This window comes from Sinohyriopsis cumingii, chromosome 7 (genome assembly GCF_028554795.1).
Source record: "Sinohyriopsis cumingii isolate HCF-2022 chromosome 7, ASM2855479v2, whole genome shotgun sequence".
Lineage (NCBI taxonomy): Eukaryota > Metazoa > Mollusca > Bivalvia > Unionida > Unionidae > Sinohyriopsis > Sinohyriopsis cumingii.
The window spans coordinates 137,025,844-137,048,621 of NC_142967.1; the positions used below are offsets into that span (position 1 = coordinate 137,025,844).

General features: G+C 36.7%; 1 protein-coding gene and 1 long non-coding RNA gene across 2 annotated transcripts in view; both read right to left on the minus strand.

Moving 5' to 3' along the window:
* Positions 1-4,425: 4,425 nt before the first annotated feature.
* Positions 4,426-6,879, minus strand: LOC149796216 (uncharacterized). Its single transcript, XR_016422171.1, has 2 exons — positions 6,455-6,879; positions 4,426-4,846 (listed from the first exon to the last, which is right to left on the minus strand). It is a non-coding gene; the product is annotated as an uncharacterized LOC149796216 (long non-coding RNA).
* A 134-nt stretch (positions 6,880-7,013) lies between these two features.
* LOC149796217 (uncharacterized) overlaps positions 7,014-22,778 on the minus strand; it is a 47,609-nt gene continuing 31,844 nt past the window's right edge. The window contains exons 10-14 of the mRNA XM_089966172.1: positions 14,498-14,629; positions 12,863-12,964; positions 8,584-8,688; positions 7,939-8,034; positions 7,014-7,337 (exon numbers count right to left, since the gene is read on the minus strand). Of these exons, the coding sequence (XP_089822298.1) occupies positions 7,186-7,337; positions 7,939-8,034; positions 8,584-8,688; positions 12,863-12,964; positions 14,498-14,629 (587 nt within the window). The 3' untranslated portion in view covers positions 7,014-7,185. The remainder of the gene's footprint in view (positions 7,338-7,938; positions 8,035-8,583; positions 8,689-12,862; positions 12,965-14,497; positions 14,630-22,778) is intronic.

Here is a 22,778-nt window from a genome sequence, read left to right on the forward strand (position 1 = left end):
GTGATGGCGTAGGTTTGCTTACAGACTTCAGTAATGTTTTTGGAGAATTTGATTTCGCAGCTTGGTTGCACACACAAGTTCGCTTATATGTATCGCAAATGCGTGAGAATGTTCTGTTGCGAATTTGAAGTTTCTTTTTATTTTGGTGGGTTTTGTTTTGTTTCGTTTTCTTGTATTGGGGTCGGGGGCTTGTTTTGATGTTTTATTTTTTTTGGGGGGGGGGCAAACTCTGCTGTCACCATGGTTTATATATCCCTTAGTATTATGGCTGTCGTGATGGTATCATAATAGCTTTAAAAAATACGTATCAAAATAAGAAAAGGGCGTATCATAATAGCTAAAAATGTGTACCTTAAAGCTCGAAAGAGGCGTATCACGATAGTTAAAAGTTTGTATTCTAATGACAAAAGGGGGTATCATATTAGCAAAAAGGGCGTATCATAATGGTTTAAAATCGTCAAACTGTTGTACATTTGACATTTAAAGTGCCATACCAGTGTAGATAAAGTAAATACAATTCAATATTATTTGAATAGCAAATCAAGTCTGGAAGCGGTATAAAAAAAAAACGATGAAAAAATTCGCCATAATAACTGAGAAATACGCTCAGGTGTGTTTTCGAAAATAATACACATCGGACCAATTTTATCGCTCGGTAATTTCCGGAGTGTGTAGATCGCCTGACGTCATATTTTGAACACACACATTACTTCCGTTTCTATCGAAACATAAACAAAGCATTTGTTCCGTTCCATATTAGCTAGTTTGAAAAGTTTTATCATCACAGTCATGCCAAGAGGAGATCGTGGAGGTACAAGCAAGGGCAGCGGGGTCACGTGTGTTACAGCAAATTGTTGGAATTCAAATGCTGATGGGTTTTCCATGCATTCCTTTCCGAAAGACCAAGCACTTCGTCGCAGGTGGACAGATTTTGTAACAATCAAAAGAGCAAACTGGGATGGTCCGACTGAGTTTTCTGCCCTCTACTCCTTTCATTTCACACCAGAATGATTCCCATTTAGGTATAGATTTGATGTTGAGCATATGGGTAGGGCACCAAAGAAAGTCAAACTCAATGATGCTGCTGCTCCGTCATTCCACTGATTGAAGGAAACTGACAACCAAGCCAAGGTAACTGCAAATGTATCAGAAACTTCAACATCAAAGCATCAACTGTGTAGGCTTAAAATGTTGTCACCATCAGAGGAAGTAACTTGTTAAGTGTCACCACCAAAGAAAGTAAGATGGGGCTATTCAAAGAGAGAAGTTGCAAGGGTGAGTTTTTAATGACATGTACCATATCATATATATGATATTCAACAGATCAGTCACTGCAACATTTCCATTTCTACCCTGTCGAACGTTCTTTCATAGTTTTCAAAACAAATGCAGTAAATATCTAATCAATCAAGAACTGAGATATCAACAGTGGATAAATATTGTCACAATTTTCATGTTGCCTTCAACTTTGTTTGACCATGTGAATAGGAAAATCTTTCTGCTGGTATATTTAGAAGGCCTACATATATTTTTCATTGTCGGACAAATGTGTGAATCAGATTACATATAGATATTTACAAACATGACGAGGTTTATTCCCATCCGCAATTAATAAAAATCTGAATAACACAAAATGTAGTAGAAATTTTACAATATTGTGTTATGATTTTTTCAGTGGTGGTGGTGTTGTCATGTTCAACAATTTTTCAGTCGTATCTTGGCAACAATCATTTAAGTCCATCAAGTTTGTTCAGTTAGTAGATCTATTTCTTATTGATCAATGATATTTGGTATGCAAAAGCATCTTATGGAGTACATGTCATGTAAGTATATGACTTTGATTTAACTGTATTGGTCTAGTAATTTATTGAATTTTGATACATTTTTGTTAGTGCACACTTTAATTTTCATGCAAGATAGCATAAAACCAAGCTTTGATGAATATATTTGTCACGTTTGCCTGCCCGCGATTACGTAAGTCAGGAACAAAGGCATGGGTTAGCGCAATGAGTATGTCAACCCTGCACTGTTAAGGCGATTTCTGTTTGTACAAAAGCCGCCTCGTTAGGTGTTAACACTCGCATATAGATGTTAGAAGCTTTGTTCTAAGAACAAAGGACCCTCAACGTTATTGTAAATCTCCCCGCTTTGACAGATGGCCTGAGGCTCGTCTGTTAAGTTCGACCGACTGGGGGTAGAATTGATATCCAATCAGAACTGAGGAAGGGTGGGGCCATCAATTCGAACCAGAATTTAACAGTCATTCGGACTAATAACGAATTAGTGATTTGTAAGCCGTCGTACTGGTAAAGCAGAATATACTCACTCCGAGGGAGCCACTCGTGATTTGGCGGGAAAACTCTTAGTACATTCTAAGGACAGAAAGCTTGGTAAAGGTCAGTGAGTTATTTGCTCGATTGTTGCAGAATGTTACGGCATTGTAATTGTAATTAAGTGCAGTATGTATATTTACTTACTAGAATCGTTAGTACGTAGAATTACTTTTGATTGTTTAATTTACATGCGTACTTGAGAAATGAGCTATGATTATGTAGATTGCTCGCTCGTCAGAATTAATATTGTATTTCGCTATTTAGTTACTTCGTAGTAAACTAGTGTACTTATTCATGTGATATTCTAAATTTTGCCATTGTGAATTAATGGTAGCTTGTAAAATGGCTGCAGTGTGTAAATTTAAATAATATGAATATTTGAATATTTGTGTACACTTGTGGGAGTGTAATGTACAGAAATGCGTCGGATTATTGTGATATTGTTGAGAATAATGAGATTAAGAATATATATATATATATATATATATATATATATATATATATATATATATATATATATATATATATATATATATATATATTGATGTGACGCAATTTAGTGATTTCTGTATGATAAGTAGGATACCGCTCTTATTGCAACGTTGTTTCTATAAGAACGTGTGTGTTTTTCGATGTGCACGAATGCGTGACCAAAGATTAGATAACCTTGATCTGATGATTGATTGATTGTTGATTTAGTGTGAGCGAGATGGCTAATACAAATGCTAACGTCCTTGTGTTTTTCGTAGGAAGCTTTTGGGGACAGAGTAGTCAAGTCCCGAGTCTCAGAGAGACAGGATAGAAGTAGGCGGAGAACAAGCTTCGTTGAAGGAGAAGAAGAGAATAGAAGTAGGCGGGGAACAAGCCTCGTTGAAGGAGAAAGAGAGAAAGAAAGGAGGAGGAGAAAAGAAGACAAAAGGGGAAGAGGACAGGAAGAATCGGAGAACGCCGGAAGGAGGAAAGCAATTGACGTAGTAAACACAGATGAGTAGAAACCAAGTACAGGGGAAAGCCATCTCACACTAAAATCACGTGATGAAATAGGTTGTCACATGGTCGAGAGGAAGCAGATTGGTTGAGAACTTAATATCGTTTAATTTGTATTAAATTGTTATTCTTTTGGATTTCACCTTTGTGTTCTTAATAATTTAATTGTCGGTATTGCTGACTGGGGGCTCGGAGCTTTACCTCTCTCTATCACTAATTTCACTTCCTACAAAAACGAGCCAGGGTGGGAATTCCACAGTAATTCAAATAAATATTGGGAGCACCCCACCCCAACGCATAACAGTGAGTCACATAGAACTTCACAATGTCTAAAGTATTTGACAAGCTTGAAGAGATTGTGACAGCAGACAAATGAGAAAATATGTACCAATGCTGTCATCTGGACAACAAACTTCACCATTGGAGGGATACAACTCTGTGATCAATTATTTTGCACCAAAGATGATTGGTTTCTCCTATCATGGAATGCTTTCAAGATAAATCTTAAATTATTGCACACAAAAAAATACTTATTCAGGTTTTTCAATGTTTTGTTTATAGTCCAGTATATTCATCTTCAAATTAAATCACAGATATCAAGATCTGATCTTCTAATATCCTACAATGTAAAATTGTATAACAGTTTTTAGTGTTTTGGTATGTTTGCAAATAAAGTATCTATAAAAATTAATTATCTGTATTCTGATAGAATTATATACTGTATTTTGCATCTTTATTTACTTTGAAATAGGCTTTAGCTAGCTGCAATGCATTTTAATGAAAACAGCCAAAGAGAGATAGCATGCACTAAGGATGTGAGAGCCAGATATAAAATACTGTATCCAAAGTACAAGGAGAATACACTGTCAGGAAAATCCTTGTTGACTCAACATATGGCAAGAATATACATTAGTAATTAATGAACATAAAGGCATATATCACTTAGAAATATAAATACTGTTGTACCAAGTGTAAGTACCTATGTTATTTTTTTTAAATATTAAATTCAAACAGTAAAGGCAAAATATTTGTTAAAGTTCACACTCCTTTAATTTTAAAGGTCATGAATTTTCCCTGTGGTAAAATAATAAAAATATGCAAACAATTTTAAAGACAAATACTTTTAATTCATGTATTAACTTCAACAAAAGGTTGCAGTTTTTGACTTGTACAATACAATGCATATTAAATTTAATTTGCAGATTATGTTGAATGTCTGATGAAAACAGCATTCATAATTGGACAGGTGTCTCACATGAATGATGAAGGAGTAAAACTTATGGTAGATGTATCACCGCCATTATGTTGTGTGTATGAGAGTCTGACAAGGATGTTGCTACTCAAAATCTTCTTAGCAGGTTTAATTGCTGTCAGCCTCATGAAAGCCAGTGTAGTTCAGGTTTTGATCAGGAAAGGCATTACAGATCCTCTGAACAACACATGATAGAATGATGACCCTCACTTCCTTGCCCAAAAAGTGCCAACACCACCGAGCAAATTGTCTATATGCTGTATACCGATGTCTTCTGAAGTAATAATTTGAAAATTGAGTTGAAAAAATATCCTTTATGCATTAGATCAAATTTGGAAATCAAAAGTTTTAGTAGATAGTATTAGTAGTGTGATTTATCATTATTTTATATATCAATAAAGTTAAATGATTCCAGTATAATCTGTGCATGCATATATATATATATATATATATATATATATATATATATATATATATATATATATATATATATATATATATAACCATCTTATTTTTAGACACAAAAAATGAAATAAAACAATATTTGTACATGTATATGTGTTGTTTTTTGGCATGATTAATCAGTATCACTGGTATAAAGATTAGACAGTGTAGGCCTCCAGAATATGGGTTCAATCCAAGAAGATGTCATAAAATGACTTGAAAAAGTGGTTTATTTATTTACTGTATTAACAACCCCAGTACTATGCTGTCATGCATAGATCATGAAAGCAAACTTTATGAAAACAAAAGAACATGAAAAATTACTCAGGCATTTTACTTACTCATTTCCTTGTTCTGGATGTTCTCCAAATTGTTGTCTTTACTGATAGTATGCAACTTTTAAAACATGGATGTCGAGACAAACTGCAATGAACCCTGGATGGTGTGCTATACACTGTATCCCCTGGTATTCATTGCGGATACTTGTGACCTTCTCTATGTCACAACAACATACACATTCCCTTGCTGTAGGCATTACCAAACAATGTCCACAATTACACATAAAACAGAATTTTCTTCTTTAATGCATAGTGTTGTGCTTGTCAAATTTAATCTCATATTTATGAACACATCAATAGCACAGTACAATGACACAAACTGACTAAAGTCAGGAACGGATAAAACGTTTAGTACAGCACTGTAAAATTATATTAGATATGAAAGAAAATAGAAGTTGCAAGAAGATGCTTACCACAGACAAAAAAGGTTTATTTCATAGTTTATCAAAATCAACTATTAGCATACATATGAGAAATTCGAAATTTTAACTTATAATACAGCGTACAGAATATGAATTCAATTTTAATGTCATGAGGGCAATATCCTGCCTATTTCAATAGTTGTGCAAAAGTGGACCTCCTCTCCTAGAAATCTTAAGTACTTCTAAATCATATCAACTTGTTCACAGGTTATCAAAGCTTACAACTGTGATCCGATGTACCTTTTACTTATCAACGTATAGATACGTCTCTACCCATGAAATGCTACACACTTGTGCAGCCTTTATTACACAAGTGCTCGACGCGAGCTTGATGTTAAGAAGAAGAAAAAAATAATCTAAAGGAAAAAAATCATACAGAGTGACAAAAATGCCTTAAATTACCCCGATGACCCGTTCTGACATCATAATATATGATAGAGAGGGTCCTATGTCAGAACGGGTCATCGGGGTAATCTAAGGTATTTTTGTCACTCTGTATGATTTTTTTCCTTCAGATTATTGTTTTTTTTTTCTTAACATCAAGCTCGCGTCGAGCACCTGTGCTTTATTACAGGTGAGAAAAAATCCAAATTTCTAAAGAAACAGGAGACTGTCAATATCGTCGGATACACAAATTTATCGTAACTTAGGCCGTAGACATATTCAGAAAACAATTACCATGAATTGTCCGTCAATCTATCTTGTCTTTCTTCTTCGTCATCTTCATCTGCAACTTCGGATTGTTCGTTATTGGAAATATAGGGTTCAAACTGGTACGGATTAATTTGGGTGGCGATACCAACTGAGCCTTTGTTTACGACAAGTGTTCCTAATGTGACGTCACGCTTTGTTTTCAGTAAATACCGGAAGTGGTCGGCGGTTGCATTCGGTTATTATCGTAAACTGGTGCAAACGCGATATTAGGTAGGCTCCCATGCAGTTATTACTGAAAATTTTTCAATTGGATTTTTTACATTCGTATTTTGAATATATAATCTCTTTCACCAAGAAATGAACTGAATAAATGTAGATACAATGTTGTGGCACTTTAACAACAAAGTGATATTCATCTTAAAGGACCGATCAGTTTGACGATTTTGTGTTCTTTCAAATCTCTATAATGATGCCAAGCATTACGTTTTAAAAGAAAAAACATCTTCTCCTAATTCTTTTTACTCGACTATGCAACGAATGTTTCCTAGCAACAGTAACAATTAAAGCAGACAATCTCACGTCAGAATCTTAAATGTTTTATTGCATGAGTAAAAGCAAGAATCAGACGTAATCATTTTATGTGAAAATAAATTTGAACTAATGTAATCGAAATATGAGAACTAGAGAATGATTCAAAATGAAATGACTTATTTAATTCTTGTATGCATTCAATCAAAGGAATTGTATCCTGACTGTTAAACTTGAACCAGTTCAACACGGTCATCAAATTTATTAGTCTGGAAACCAGAATACACGTGGGGGCTTGCTCTACTCTTCAGAGTCACGTGTCCTTTCTTTGCAGGAGTCTCGCATGTGCCGTATGCATTGGGTGCAGGTGTACTAAATTCTAAGGGAAAAATGAGAAATGTGCTTAGAATATAAAACAAACAAACAAACACAAAGAAACCAAAACGTAGAATCAGTAAATTCTTTTAAGGTTATGCCTTTTTATTATCTAGACACAGTCTGACGAGAAATACTTGAAAATCAAATCGCAGAGATAAAAATCGTAAAAAGTGTGTTAGGAGTGACAATTGGCAATACAATTTTTGTTTACCTTTTACAATTCGTGCTAAATATACATCGTAATGCCTATCACTTGTATATAACATAGTCAGTGGTCTCCATTATATCGTCATCATCATCATCTCCTAGAACACAACGCCAACTATGGAATGTAATCACCGCTATGACCCATGAGGTACGAACCATCATTGGTAGCCAACAGTAGAGTTAGGTATGAAATTTAAAATTAGAACTTCCACGAAGGGGCATGGGATACCGGAGGAAAGAAAAAGAAAGAAAAACAAACTCGGGCGGTGTTACAGTTAGATACCACCCATTCTTAAAACTAACGAATCTGTCTTTAGAATTTATCACATTAGTATCTAATGTTCAGAGCATAATTTAAAGGCAGATGAAATTTTGTCTATCTTTGATGAACTTACGATGTTTCGCCTTGTTTCGTCGACCAGACATTGTATATTTTGGTGTCGTGGACTCGAGTGGTCTAATGGTGTAGGTTCCAGGCCCGGGATTGTTACCTAGAGAGAAATGAGCTGGATTGACTTAGTCTTTCTTAAATTTACTTTATATTTTTATTTTGCATTATTGTCATGGATGATTTTTACGTAAGTAGAGTATATTTCAAAATATTTTATAGCTGCATGATTTGTTGTACTTCTTCTATAATAAGGCGAGGCAAACACAAATACAGTAACAACAACAACAACAACAATAATAATAATAATAATAATAATAACATTTATATAATATAAATTAATTAGCATAAAGCTGTTCTACCTTGATGCCTTCAATATTTGTGTACACTATTTAGATTATTTACCTCTGATTCAAATTAAATAGAATACTTGTTATTACTGTAATATTTACTTATAACAGTTCTTGCCTAATTGCATTATTTTACATCGAAATGCAACCTGTTCCAGACAAAATATCTCTGAAAGTTGAAGTCTCTTCTTAAAGTGCAATATACTTGATAATACTTGGCTCAGTATTTCACCACATCAGCCTACATGTACCTCACAAAAACTGCCAAATATTTGCTGAATACCGCTTGTCCATCAACTCACTTTGCTTTGTCTCCAAGCGTTTGGCCATGCTGAAAGCAGGCGATCTTCTTGCACCCGGGATCGGATTCTCTTCTACTTTGTAAACATTTGGGGCAGGACCTTCCTCTGGAAAAAAATATTTTTAAAATTGCACTCGGCCTTTGTAGTTTGTATTTAATATTATATACATTAAATATTAATTTATTTTTGAAGATTGGTATCCAAATAATGTTCACTACATTCGCTATATCATAGTGGAAGAAATGACGTCGATGCAGAGAAATGATTTGAAACCAGCCAAATAAAATCAACACTTTAATCGGTGTCATGCCCGTCCCTAGGGACATGCGAACGAGGCAACCGCCTTGGGCCCCGCGCGTACTCGCCGTGCAATTGTTTTGCTTGGGGTCCAGCGCTCATCGCTTGCTGCCTTGGGCCCCGCACATCCTAGGGCCGGGCTTGATCGGTGAAACAGAGTTTAAGTGAATCATGGAACCTCTGACCGTAAAGCGACAAGTTAGCTCAAATATACGTTTCAACTGTATGTATTTCAGTCACCATATAGGTTACGTTGTTATAGCAGATTTGTTAATAACTTGCATGTACCCAATGAATGCTCAGAACAGAAGGCGGATGGAATTACTCAGCAACAATAACAAATATATGGATCATTCCCCAAAATCCCAACTACTCTTTCTTGAACATTTCAGGGTGTGCCCGCCCCTATAGGCGGCGCTCTGCAGATAGTATGAACTTCTGCGAGAGTACAGATGAAAGATGAAGTTGTTTTCCTTTGCAACATTCACAGTGGAGAGAATGTTGGCATACCTCTATGTTACTTTCATGTCCTGTGGCTGAAATTTCTTTGGATATTGTACTTATGGAAACTGTACGTGATATAAGTGTACTGTTAACCAAATGTGCAAATCAGCATGAATAAACGTAAAGTACATAATCTTTAGCAGTTATTAAAGAAGGGGAAAATAATTTTGACAGGCTAGACAATACCAGCTTCTGAAAGTGTGAATGAGTTACCAAATATATAAAATGTAAAATAAATTATCGGCTTTTTTATTTACAATTTACCTCTGAAGTCATGGAAGTGAAAATGACTGAGGTGAGCTAACAGTCTTTTGATAGATTTACATCTGATGTAAGGCCAAGACTGTATTGTATAACCCATACTATACCAGTCAATCATGTACAAACTAAAGGATATTAAAAGTTCTTTTAACTATACCGTAGATGTGGAAGGTCTTTTATAAATAGCCATTACAACCAGTGAGGAAAGCTGGGGAAAATCTTTTTCTTTGAAAATCTAACCCTATGCAAATTACTAAACTGTAGAGCACTACCATAACAAAAGCTGTTGTCGCAAAAACAAACATGGCGCAACACACTTAGGTCTCACTAGATAGTTTCGTATTTTGACACCCCCCTAATTTTTAAGGTAGAAGGCATGAACCTAATTATCACAAGCCTAGCATTTATAAATTCACACATAAGCTAAATCTATAATGTGGTTTAGATTTACTTTGAGTTAGGCTTGGAAATAGGTTGGCTTGTTGGTGACTGCCTGTCACAGTTAGATTTGCATTGGAGATCAAATGTGTAACTTGGGCTGCAAATGAGTTGTCGACTTGGCTTACGTATTTATGTGTCTGCTACAGAGCTAAATATCTAAAAATCTAGATGGTTGAGGGGTGATGAAAAGTATGCTAATTTGTTATCATACTAGTGAACTTTATTCATGCATAAGGCACATACTGATTCTTTTAGCTGCCTTGTCACAGAAAAATATTAAACATAGCTATTTTTTGTCAAAAATGAATGTAAAATTTAGGGGTTGGTAGCAGTGTTGGTTCAGTACAAGAACCACCAGTTGCACCAGGAATTAACCTGATTACTGCAGTCAAAATCTCACATGTATGCTTTCTACAAAAATCATTAGTTTGTTTTTATTTGTATATTCAGTGTAAAATTATTCTCATTTTTTTGTAACTGGTCATTGTTCGATGAAAATTCACCAGATAAACTGTCCAGTGAGACCTTAGCATTTTCCGGCTCAGATTTGGGGTGAGTTCTCAACCCTAGAACCATATTCATGACCAAATGTCCTTGATGTTCAGGCGAGTAGGATCACGAGAACATTGTTCAACAAGGAGAACCATGGTCGGATTGTAAGACGTGGTGGGGATTGTTGCCCAAATGCTCAAGTACACGTTAACGTAATTTCCTCAGTGTGCTCTCCATGGCAACTATAGTCCAATTTTAGAACAAAAATAAACATGCGGCTACAATGCTCAGCACGTTTCGTCATATTTGTTCTTTTCCAATCCTGCTTCAGGGGTGATGTTGGTTTCCAGCTCGAAAACAAGGTTCTTGACGATTATTAAACAATGTTCTTGGCATTAAGGTGAAAAGAACCACAATAGCCTTGCTCTCGTGTCGATAATATTGTTATCGTATTGTTCTCAGCCAAAGACACGTATCAAGTCCATAGTATCATCCAAACAGATGTTTAATTAAATGACAGCAATTATATGTTGATGACCATTATACTTCTTGATACAGTGTCCATTTCAATGCGTCAGAAATGAAAGGTCTTTCCTCTCGAGGACATTAGCAGAGTGTACGTGAACAGGTGCCTAATATTTGATTTGCTTTTAATGTTCTCACTTCTCTAGAGATAAGCTCTCTTCCAATTTCAGGCAAGATCATAATTTTTTTGAAACAACAATGGCTGTATTTAATTTACAATGCTATCGTCTCATCGTCTACGTGTTAAATGCTCTCCGATTTACAGGCACAATTTAATACCACCATAATAGGCTTTTATGTTGTACTCTGAATTCTTTGACATTTACACAAAAAAGCAAGAATAAATAAAGTGATGCTAATTTGGTGCACAGATATTTTGAAGTAATAACGTATATACTTCATTTAGACAACCCAAATTGGTAGATTGTTGAACATTATCTGTATATAAAATATTTAAATAAAAGATTTATGCCAGAAACCAGAGGGGGCCCCGAGTGGCCGAGTGGTCTAAAGCGCTCTCCGTTACGGATCATTGCCATCTCACCTGTCTGCGTGGGTTCGAGTCTAGGATTCGGCCAATGTGGGTATGTGAGAAAGCTTGCCAGTAGCTTCTCGTGGGTCGGTGGTTCTTTCTGGGGGTTTTCCCGGGTTCTTCCTCCACCATTAATACTGGCCGCCATGCATAGCCTATCGTGTGCTGAGAAATGGCGTTAAACGCCACAGCAACAACCAGAAACCAGAAAAAAGTCTATTGCACTCCTGCTTATATAGGAAATGTATAAGACCTAAGTCACAGTCAGAGCCGAAGAAGATGGATTGGGGCACCTCTTTCATTTTGATCTGGGACATCATCACGATAAAACCGTCGTCTGATAAGTACAGTCTAGTCTCGTTTGTCTGATATATGTTTGTCCGACTATTACGCTTATATGTCACTTTGAAGGATATGGACCATAGTTTCGCAAAAAACGGAGACCTTATGAGCATCGGTACGAGCTCATGTTCTGTTGATGTTTGGATTTACCAATAAAGTTCGAGTTTACACTTATGAAAGTGAAAAATATCATTCCGAACATAACATTTCTAACGGAAACACTCCCTAAAATGAGACGCAATCCTCTATCTTAATAGGTTACCGCTCCGGTGGCCTAGTGGTTAGTGCGTCCGCCTCGGATGCGGGAGGTTGCGGATTCAAAAAATAGTATAAACAGCTGCCTCGCTCGGCGCTCAGCATGAAGAGGTTAGCGTTAGGACTGGTGAGCCTGGTGTCAGGATAATGTGATTAGGTGGAACATCATGCTACATGTCTGCGGCATGATGCTCAAGTGCTAGACATCGCTATAAACTGCCATACTGCAGACATGGTAGCGATATGACTGAAAAAATTGTTAAAGCTACGTTAAAAATTCAAATAACACACACACACACACACACATAAGAATACGAGGTTTTGATTTTAATTAGCGTGCGAACTTGCGTGCAAACAAAATCTTATGTGGGGGGGGGGGGCTTTGTTATATCGAACTCGAGATGGGGTCAGGCATGCGCGGTGCGAAAGTGTAAACTGGTGTATTAAAAATCTTGTCCGTGTATCCGATAATCGCATAATGTTTATCCGATAGTCGAATAACCCTGACATTTATATATGGGCAGATTTAAAACGGCTTTACTTGAGTATGGCTGCGTTTATAATATCTCTTTCGTCGCACTCCAGACCCCCACCTATATCACCATAAAATAAATCCTTTTCACATTGTACCTTTTGATTTTTTGGTGTCTTTATGGCCAAATGAATAGGCAGGTGCATCGTTTTTGGAGATGTCTGCTTCTGTTTTGTAACTTCCTGGACCCGGTGTTTCCTCTGCAAAACGAAGACGTGTAAAATGAGAAAATGCAGAAAGACATAAGTATGACAATGTTTAACTTGCTCTACTTCCCACATGTCTTCTAACTACATGCTTATTGTGATTTTCTATGGGAATATTATTTAACAAGTCCATTACAAAATAAGTAACCGCTCCGGTGGCCTAGTGGTTAGAGCGTCCGAGGCGGACAGGTCGCGGGTTCGAACCCCGGCCGAGTCATACCAAAGACTTTAAAAAATGGTACTAACAGCTGCCTCGCTAGACGCTCAGCATTAAGAGGTATGTGTTAGTACTGGTCGGCCTGGTGTCAGAATAATGTGACTGGGTGGGACATCATGCTACATGTCTGCGGCATGATGCCCCAGAGCTAAACATCACTATAAACTGTCACACTGCAGACATCGTAGCGATATGACTGAAAAATTTTTAAAGCTACGTTACGAATCCAAATCTCTCTCTCTCTCACACACACACACACACACACACACTTAAGTAAGATTGATTCCTCCTACAAAAAGCCACTCTAAAATGGCTTTAATTTAACTCTGACATATATATCATTTTGTTTCAGCGTTTCGGGATTTTATGGTTAAAGATTTGTGAATGTAATATTAAATCGTAAAAAGTAAGTACCAAAGCGATTTGCTATCGTACTTTTAACTGTGCCTAGAGGAGTTGTCGTTAATGCACGAGAAAATCACACAGTTATTTACAGCAATCAAACTTTATTAATTATATTAGGTGAATGAAAATTAAATTAATTATCTTGATGTTAAAAAACGATCCCGGCTCTAAAGACAATCCCCACCGCTACCCCCAGCCACAGGGGCTCGTTACAAAGAAAATTAGAAATATCCGTCAACGAATTGGAGGGCTGTGGGGGATCTAACCTGAAGCTATGTTATATTGTTACAGGTAGATCCCCCGCCATCCTCAATTTATTGACGCATACTCCTTATTTTCTTTTAATGTTATTTTTACATGTTAGATCCCCAGCCCTCAATTCAATGACGGATACTCCTAACTTTTTTTTTTAACGAGCCCCTGTGCCCCAACGCCTACGTAAAATTAAATGATCGGTCCCTAACCTTGTCCGACCACAAGAGGCGTCATCAAACCAATTATGTATGCAGGGCACGTACTTCCAATGCTTGCACATTTTATAGGAATAGATCGCATAATTCATGCATTTGTGATGTTCAAATTCTTTCTCATATAACCCACTCAACCCCGCCAAAACTTAAAAGATGCGAATAAAAGAAGGAAGTAAAACGAAAATGTAAAAAAAAAAAAACTTTTTTGTCTTAAACGAATCTTCTCGTGCACGTGGATTTGACTTTAAGAAAGTAAGAGCTACTGCTTTATTGAGAGTAAAATAATTTTGGAAAATATACGCAGGTGAAATAATATTCAGGTTTAATCGGCAAGTGACGCAAAAGGAGCTGCATTCGGGGGGGGGGGGGGGGCATTCCCATCCCGTCATAACCATGAGCAAGAGGAAATAAGGACAAAAAAAAAATGATATTTACTACTGGTAACGTAGCACATGGAGGTTGGATAGGACGGCTTAGTACGCTTCGCCAGTGTGTATTTAGGGCTGTTCTTCATGACGATATCGGGCTTAGCGTTATAATCTGTAGGTCCAGGGTTCACGTGGCGCTCTGTAAATAGATGCATAAAAAGTATGATTACATCTTAGTCATGTACGGGCTTAACTTTCGCTGTTTTGTAATATCAAGAGGCGAATTTATACATTACAGAAGTTATCAGCCTACAGTCAAAATTAATCATATTTTTAAGCAAGTTGTCCTCCGATTCAGACTCTAATTTTATTAGCTCTTTTTCAGTTCAGATTCTCTCTCTCTCTCTCTCTCTCGTATACACATGCATTACTTAAACGTTTTGATCCTTTTTTGTTATTCTGTTACCCCATTTAACACAAACGTAAATTTAATGTGAGCCTATTGGTTGTAACCTCGTGTTTTGATATGAATGATTTGCGATTATGGCAGATGCTTTCACTTACTTAGTACAGAGAACTCCATCTAGCAGGCATTTATATCGTACGGGTTATTTCCCTTTCACAGCGACAGCTGTTGCACGAGCCTTACTTTACTGTATAAAATCCTGTATTTTTGTTTTACAAAATAAAAAAAATATTGCGAGAATTAATGTTTGAAATGGTTCAGTTACCAAACGGTTTCTTTTCAAGAAAAGCAAGCTCTTCGTCAACAACTAAAAAAAAAACAACAATAACCAAGTGACACAAAAGCTGTCCTGAAACAACCGTAACCTTATTACATGTTTGAATGACAAAGAAGATCTGAAAAAGGGAGCTAAACGATGAAAAAGAGCCAGATCAAAATCTGTATAAAAATGTGGAAACTACATGTCTATTAAATAGGAAAAGTTTTTCTATCAAATAAGAACATGTAGGGTGATCTGCGTAAAGGCGCAGTATCCTAACGAAAAACTAGTTTGCTTGGCATAATTTAAAACTAAGGACATATGACGGAAACCCATCTCTAAAATCCAAGGGTTGTCGATCGACGAGTAGCGAGGATATGGGAACCATGCGTAGCAAATAAATTTCCCATCTAAGACCATAAATACTGAAAACTATATCACAACCGTAGAGTGGAAACATAAGGGCCCTTCTTTGTCACTTTATCTTTGACACTAGGGCTTTTGTCTTCTTTTTGCTAAATTTTGTTCTGTTAGAAAATGTTATGTCTTTTATTCTATCTTTATTAAGAAATTTATTCTTTATGTAGTATATCGTATTCACCCACTGAGACGATCTCAGTGTTTAAGTGTATCGCTCGGCCATTTCCGTAAGGTCATGAAAGAAACCTTCGTTCACGACCTGATGGAAATTTCCGAGCGATGTTCCGATCGCCATTGGGTTGATGGCTCGGCTATTTCCGTCAAAACGAGAAATAACCTCGGATGTGGTTATAGCAAATGAATACGTCTGATGGGTTTGATAACTCGCCTTCGGAGGAGTGCACAACATATGTTCCAACAGAAAAGGCGGAAAATATTCCATTTGGGGCTTCGTCTATATCTACCACCATATTGTGCCTTTAACAGATAGGACTGGACATGCTATGACACATTTTCAACGGAATACGTATTGTCTAAGTGTAAAAAGTTAGAAAATATTGTATTATGAAAGGTTTACTCTAAACATTTGTGACCCAATACCGAGATTGTTCTAATCATTTTATCCCAAACATAGGTTTTGCCATTGTGGCCCTTGTTCCCGTTGACTTGGACCTTTTACACCGTTCAAATATGCCACGAATAAAGTGCAGATCATATTATGACATGTATTCAAATTTCAAGTCATGAGTCTTTTTATCAGATGAAAACCTAGATATCCCAAGATTCTAGATCACTACGGTGGCCTAGTGGTTAGAGCGTCCGCCTCGGATGCAGTGGGTCGCGAGTTTTGAACTCCAGCCGAGTCATACCAAAGACTTATAACTATGGTACAAACAGATATCTAGCTTGGCGCTCAGCATTAAGAGGTTAGTGTTAGGACTGGTCGGCCTATTGTCAGGATAATGTGACTGTGTGGTGCGTGATAGTTACATGTCTGCGGCATAATGCCCCAGTGCGAGACATCACATCACCATAAACTGTCAAACTGCAGACATCGTAGCGATATGACTGAAAAATTATTAAAGCTATGATAAAAATCCAACACACACACACACACACACACACACCAAGAATTTGGAACATATTCAGTGATTCATCAAAAGTGTTTCACGTGTCCCACTCGTAAACATTATTGGACTCTAAATAACATATGATCTTATTGTTGAAATGTCGGTGTCGACTTTTGATTTAGAAATTTATACTGAAATTTAATTAGTGGGATTGTGTACAATTTAAATTAAAATCCAAGAATGCTAAAGTTTGTACGATTAGGTTTTGTTCAGGCATTTAGTATGTTCCTATCGCTGTTTATATCTAGCTAAGTATGGTTATCACGTGGTTCGAATGCGAAACTACGCATGCGTGACCGTAAGAGACGAAAACGGTCTAAGTACTTGGCAGTTTTGCCCCTAAAAGACATAATATTAAGTTGACGACAAATACGTGGGAGCAGGGAAACTTAGCGAAAACTGAGCAGCAAAACCTTAGTTTCCTTGCTAACCTTCATCATGCTTTTTGTTCACCTTGACCATACTTCTTTTTAATCCTGACCATGCTTCTGGCTAACAATGAACATGCCACTTGCTAACATTGACCATGGACCGCTCCAGTGGCTGAGTCATACCAAATACTTACAAAAATGGTACTAACAGCTGTCTCGCCATGCGCTCGGCATTAAGAGGTTAGTGTTAGGAATGGTCGCTCTGGTGTAAGGATAATGTGACTGGGTGGGACATCATGCTACATGTCTGCGGCATGATGCCCCAGTACTAGACATCACTATAAACTGCCACACTGCAGACATCGTAGCGATAAGACTGAAAAATTGTTAAAGCTACGTTAAAAATCCTAACCACACACACACACAACATTGACCATGCTCCTTCCTAACCTTGACATTACGGTCGAAATGCTTTATAAAAGACCTCAGAAGATTAATTTTCATGCCAGGTGACTATTTTATGTGTAGGGGTTTTGAAATTTATATCTTTATTTGCACTTCTTGTTTATGCGTAATGCAACGATTTTAAATCTGTAGTGCATATGCTATGCAGTTTCGAGTTTCTCATAGTTTTTCAGCTTTCTAAAGAAACACCCAACACCCAACACCCCCAAGATTCTCGTCACAGATATGGAAAGATTGGGTCGTGATGCCAATTTAGCCACATGGAACAAAAGAAAGGACACGCAGTATGCTACGTCTATTCAGCACGTTGAATGTCATTCGCTTCCCTTTCACCACTTCGTTAACGTTGAATACCTTTATTTGTGACACAATGCGTTTTGGCCACGTTTTAAGGGATTATATTTCATTTAATTGCTTGAAAATGAAACCTCATATATTTTTATATTACTAAACTGTCCACCTGGATGAATAAGGTCATAATGAAGAATGCTGTTGGTACTTAATCAGCGCATTTCGGCACTTACAAGTCATTTTTTCGTAGACTTTTTTAAATAGGGTTTTAAAAAATTCAGACTTTTGCGTAGTTTGGACGTGTTTACTATGTTTATGACACTGTCCTAAATTTAGAAATTACTTATTTTGTTTTATATCAGATAAAATATTTTGTCTCTAGTTCTGCCCAATGTAACGAGCAAAGAAAAATGCCTTTAAAAATCCAATGTTTAGTAGGAAATAATTACATGGATACATACCGTACTACGTGTTATGTAATAGTGGTTACATGAACACGTGTCTATTCCCTTTGTATTGATTACAAATTATATTTCAGTCAATATTTTATTAACCTAACCGGAAAAAATAGCTTGATTTAATAGTGGATTTTCAACTATAGCTAAGAAGTAGTATTTCCATGACTCTGAAAGAAGAGTCGGAAGATTAAAGAGAAATGCTTGTACGGTGTGCATGTTATCAAAAGTCTGTGACCTTACTGTTGAAGGTCAGACAGATTCCGCATATTTCCGGTTTCTGAGCTCTCCATCTCATCGGGATGATATGTCATATGAAACTAATAATGTGACTATTTTTTAAGGATAGACTATCTCACTGCGTAGTTTTAATCTCCATGATAGTCAAAATGCGTCTTAAATTAAGGCAAAATCGGTGTGACAAAGAAGTATGTTAACGTAATCAATACGTTACTGCAGTGAACTTTCGATCTGAACTGTATAGCCTGGATTGTGTCGATGTGCTGTTGACCCAGTGCATAAGAGATAGAGATATGTCGATAGTTTATTGAAATGAGCTTTCATTTGGAAACATATAGCCAGGATTGTGATGATATGCTGATAAATCCTTCACACGCTAGGACACACACACACACACACACACACACACAAAGTTGGCAGGTATGTAGGTAAGCAGGTAAGGTAGGTCCGTCAGTCATACATGCATGAATGCAAACACACATACATGCATATAATGTAGGTGGCAGATAGGTAGGTAAGCAGGTATATTGGGCAATTTCAGCCAAAGTCACCGAATCCAAATAATTGGATTTAAGTTTTCAATATTTTGCCTGACCTTCTAATATATAAAATAGATCTTAAGTCTGCTTTTTTGAAGTCCACATATTTGAAAGCTCTTAAAAGTATGAAGTCCACATATTAAAAGCTCATACAGTTCTGAAGTCTACATATTAAAAGCTTATACAGTCCTGAAGTCCACATATTAAAAGCTCTTGAAACTCTCCTAATTCCATTTTCTCAACTAATAATTGTCCTATCGGCGAATATTTGATCACGAACTCGATTAAAGTATCGGTGGAAATTTATATACCTATGTAAAACGAATCCGGTTTACAGATATGCGTACGCAATTTAAACTGTATCTACAGTTGTTTGTTCGACCGACATGAAATGAAACCTCTACAACTGTTCGTTTGCACGATCGGCATAACAGGAAACATCTTAAGTTGTGTGCTTGTTTGACCGGCATGAATGAAACATCATTTTATAACAAAGGACTTCTCTATGCCTAACTTTATCCACTATTTCTTGTGTTGAAAAATAGGTTATATCCCCCTTTTTAACGGAGGGTGCAGCGGCAGTTCAGTTGGTAGGACATTGGGCTTGTAACTGAAGGATTGCCTGTTCGATGCACACCAAGACCCGCCCTGCTCCGCTGCCTCAGTGTATCCTTAGAGAGGAATCTTAGCTCGGCATGATACAACCAATAATGTGTTAAAAATGCCGTTAAAACTAACGAATCATCCCAGGGTTGAAAATTAAAAATTAGATAACTGTATTTAATACAAACCATTCAAACGTGTTAAGGTCAGAGCGTATTTGTTCCTAGGGCCCATTTTGTGCACGTGTTCATCTTTTATCATGTTATTTATGGAAAAGTGTCAGACTTTATCTTTTATTTTAAAAGGTCATTGTTCCGAGCTCCAGCAGCAAGAGATTTCGTTCCAGATCATTAGCAGATTGTGATCAAGTAGATTAAAGCATGGGGAAAGTCAGTCAGACAGCAAGAGAGACAGAATTGTAAATTAGTAGCGCTAAAGTAGAAGCCACTCCTATTTGTTTGCTTGTTTGTTTGTTTGTCTGAGTTTGAGAGAGAGAGAGAGAGAGTTGTTTTGGATTCAACGCCATTTCTCAGCGCAGTATAGGCTATATATTGGCAGCCAGTGTAACTGACGGAGGAAGAACCCGGGAAAAACTCTGTAAGAACCATCGACCCACGGGAAGCTACTGGCAGCCTTTTCAAATACCCACATTGGACGAGCCGAGACTCGAAACCACGCGGACAGAGTGGGATGGTAGTGATCGGTGAGAGAGAGAGAGAGAGAGAGAGAGATGGTTAAGTACCTGAAATGTAATTATATTACAGTGATAAGACCACGTTAAGATTTTCACGTTTCAACGAAATAATTGGACCAGTTCATTGGTGGGAATTTAATTGAAATCTATCTTTGTAAATCGATGAGAATCGCATCTTTTAGGTTGCTAACAGAATGTTTATACAGTGAATAACACAATACAGACGCTTGATTAACACCTAATCATAAGTAAAAAGCCATAATGAGTAAAATCAACAGTACCTCTGCAAAATTTCATTTAAAAATGTTCGCTTGTTTAAAAAGGGTACGTAAGTTTATCGTACTGTCATGAACTTTAGGAAGGTTTCAACGTTAAATGGAGTTGGCCGTTAAATGACGTTGTTACGACTTTTCTCTTATTACCTAACGAAAACGAGTAACTTTTACAAATTTAAATGATCGAAATAATAGTCAGTTGAAAGAATATAGTTATGGTTTGCACTTTTGTACAGGTTGGACAACTTAATAAGGTATTCTCAAGATTTTTCCCACAACTAATTCTTGATTTTAAAATAAGTGGACATGTCAGGAAGAGTGTAAACAACCTGTACTTTTTCTTTATATCGATACCTGAAGAGTCGTAGAACAAACAACTTTGCCCCTAAACAACAGAGCGGATCCAAAGTCAACAAAAAGTATACCAGATCTCGGGGAAAATCGTTAGCAATATATCACATTCCGTAAATCCGCCGCGTAGACTTTCGGTTGCTGAAAATCGATATAATCTCCATAACCGTGTCATGCTGGCAACAAATGCGCAACTTACACTTTCTTTATGCATTTAATAAAATTATACGATCTTTGTCCTGTGAAATTTTTTGATGAATTTTTAAATATTCGTTAAGCTATTATTTTAACGATCGTTACAAAATTCCCTCGTGCTTCTCAATGTAACTAACCTTATTTGTAGAAACATTTAACGAAGTGGTGCGCAAGAAGCTGAACACCAACCTAAATATTTTAAGGTGATTTTGATTGCTTGAATGTCTTTTTGTATAAAAAAATACAGGTCTTTCTCAAAAAAGTTAAATATTACAATGTATTCAAAGCGGACATCCTTTAGAGAAGGCCTATTGACTTTTTCTCCGCAAAACTTGTGCTATTTAGAAAGTCATAGATGACATGCAAATAATAAGGAAACGCCAAGAATTGCGTACTTATTCCACGTGTACAATAGCCGACCGAAACTAACGAATCTTTTAAATCTTCGTGTTCTTGTACATATATACTCATGGATTTTTCATGTTTTTCCCCTCGTATTTATCTCAGTTACAAAACTATTAATAACATAGCTACTCGCATTAAGTACATGTATACAACATTCGAGGCTTTAACATGTGAAATACAGATCGAAAATCGAAAATGTATTAACAATGGAATTTTCATATTGATCGTGATCCATAGTCCTATTTAATTTTATTTGCGGTCTGGCTCATTGCTTCATTATCATTATCTATTTGTTAATAATGAAAGATATTCTTTCTTTGTGGCATTTCGTCCATCGAACAACTTTCCAGGAACAGATCTTGATTAATCGTTTCAGTGTGGGGTTGGGTGGGTGCGTAAACAATTAGGCGGAGGGGTCTATGGATACGGAAACATCCATAAGCTCCTCCATTTTAGGTGTTTCCAGATCATACTTTTAACCATCTGAGTGTAAAATAAACTTGCTGTACGAAACGCTCCTTTTGTTTCACACTCATTTTTGGCGAGGGAGGATGCGTCAGCTGCGCCACCCCCGCCCTGACCCCTCCTGTATCTGCCCCTTCTTTCTGTGTGTATTATTTGTAAGAAAATGAAGGTAAACAATACATGGTACGTCTTTAAATATATATTTCAAGTTACAGTGTCCTTATGTACACATTTATGGACGAACCCTTCATTTAAACGTACATGAAAGAAACCGGAAAATTAATGTGATCGAAAAGATAGACCCTCACTTGGGCAATAGCGTTGTAATGTGAGCATGGCATTATTAAATCATTATAATATTGTTATGTCATGAAAGCATTGTTATGTCCTCATAACAGTGTTATGTCATCATAGTATTGTTACGTCATCATTGTATTCTTATGTCATCATAGCATTGTTATATGGTCATAACATTGTTATGTCATAGCACTGTTATGTCAACATTGCATTATTGTCATCATAGCAGTGTTATGTCATCATATCAGTGTTATGTCATCATAGCATTGTTTTTATCATGGCACTGTTACGTCATCATAGCAGTGTTATGTCATCATAGCAATGTTATGCCATCATGACATTGTTGTCATCATAGCACTGTTATATCATCGTGGCATTGTTGTTATCATAGCAGTCATCATAGCAGTGTTATGTCATCATAGCATTG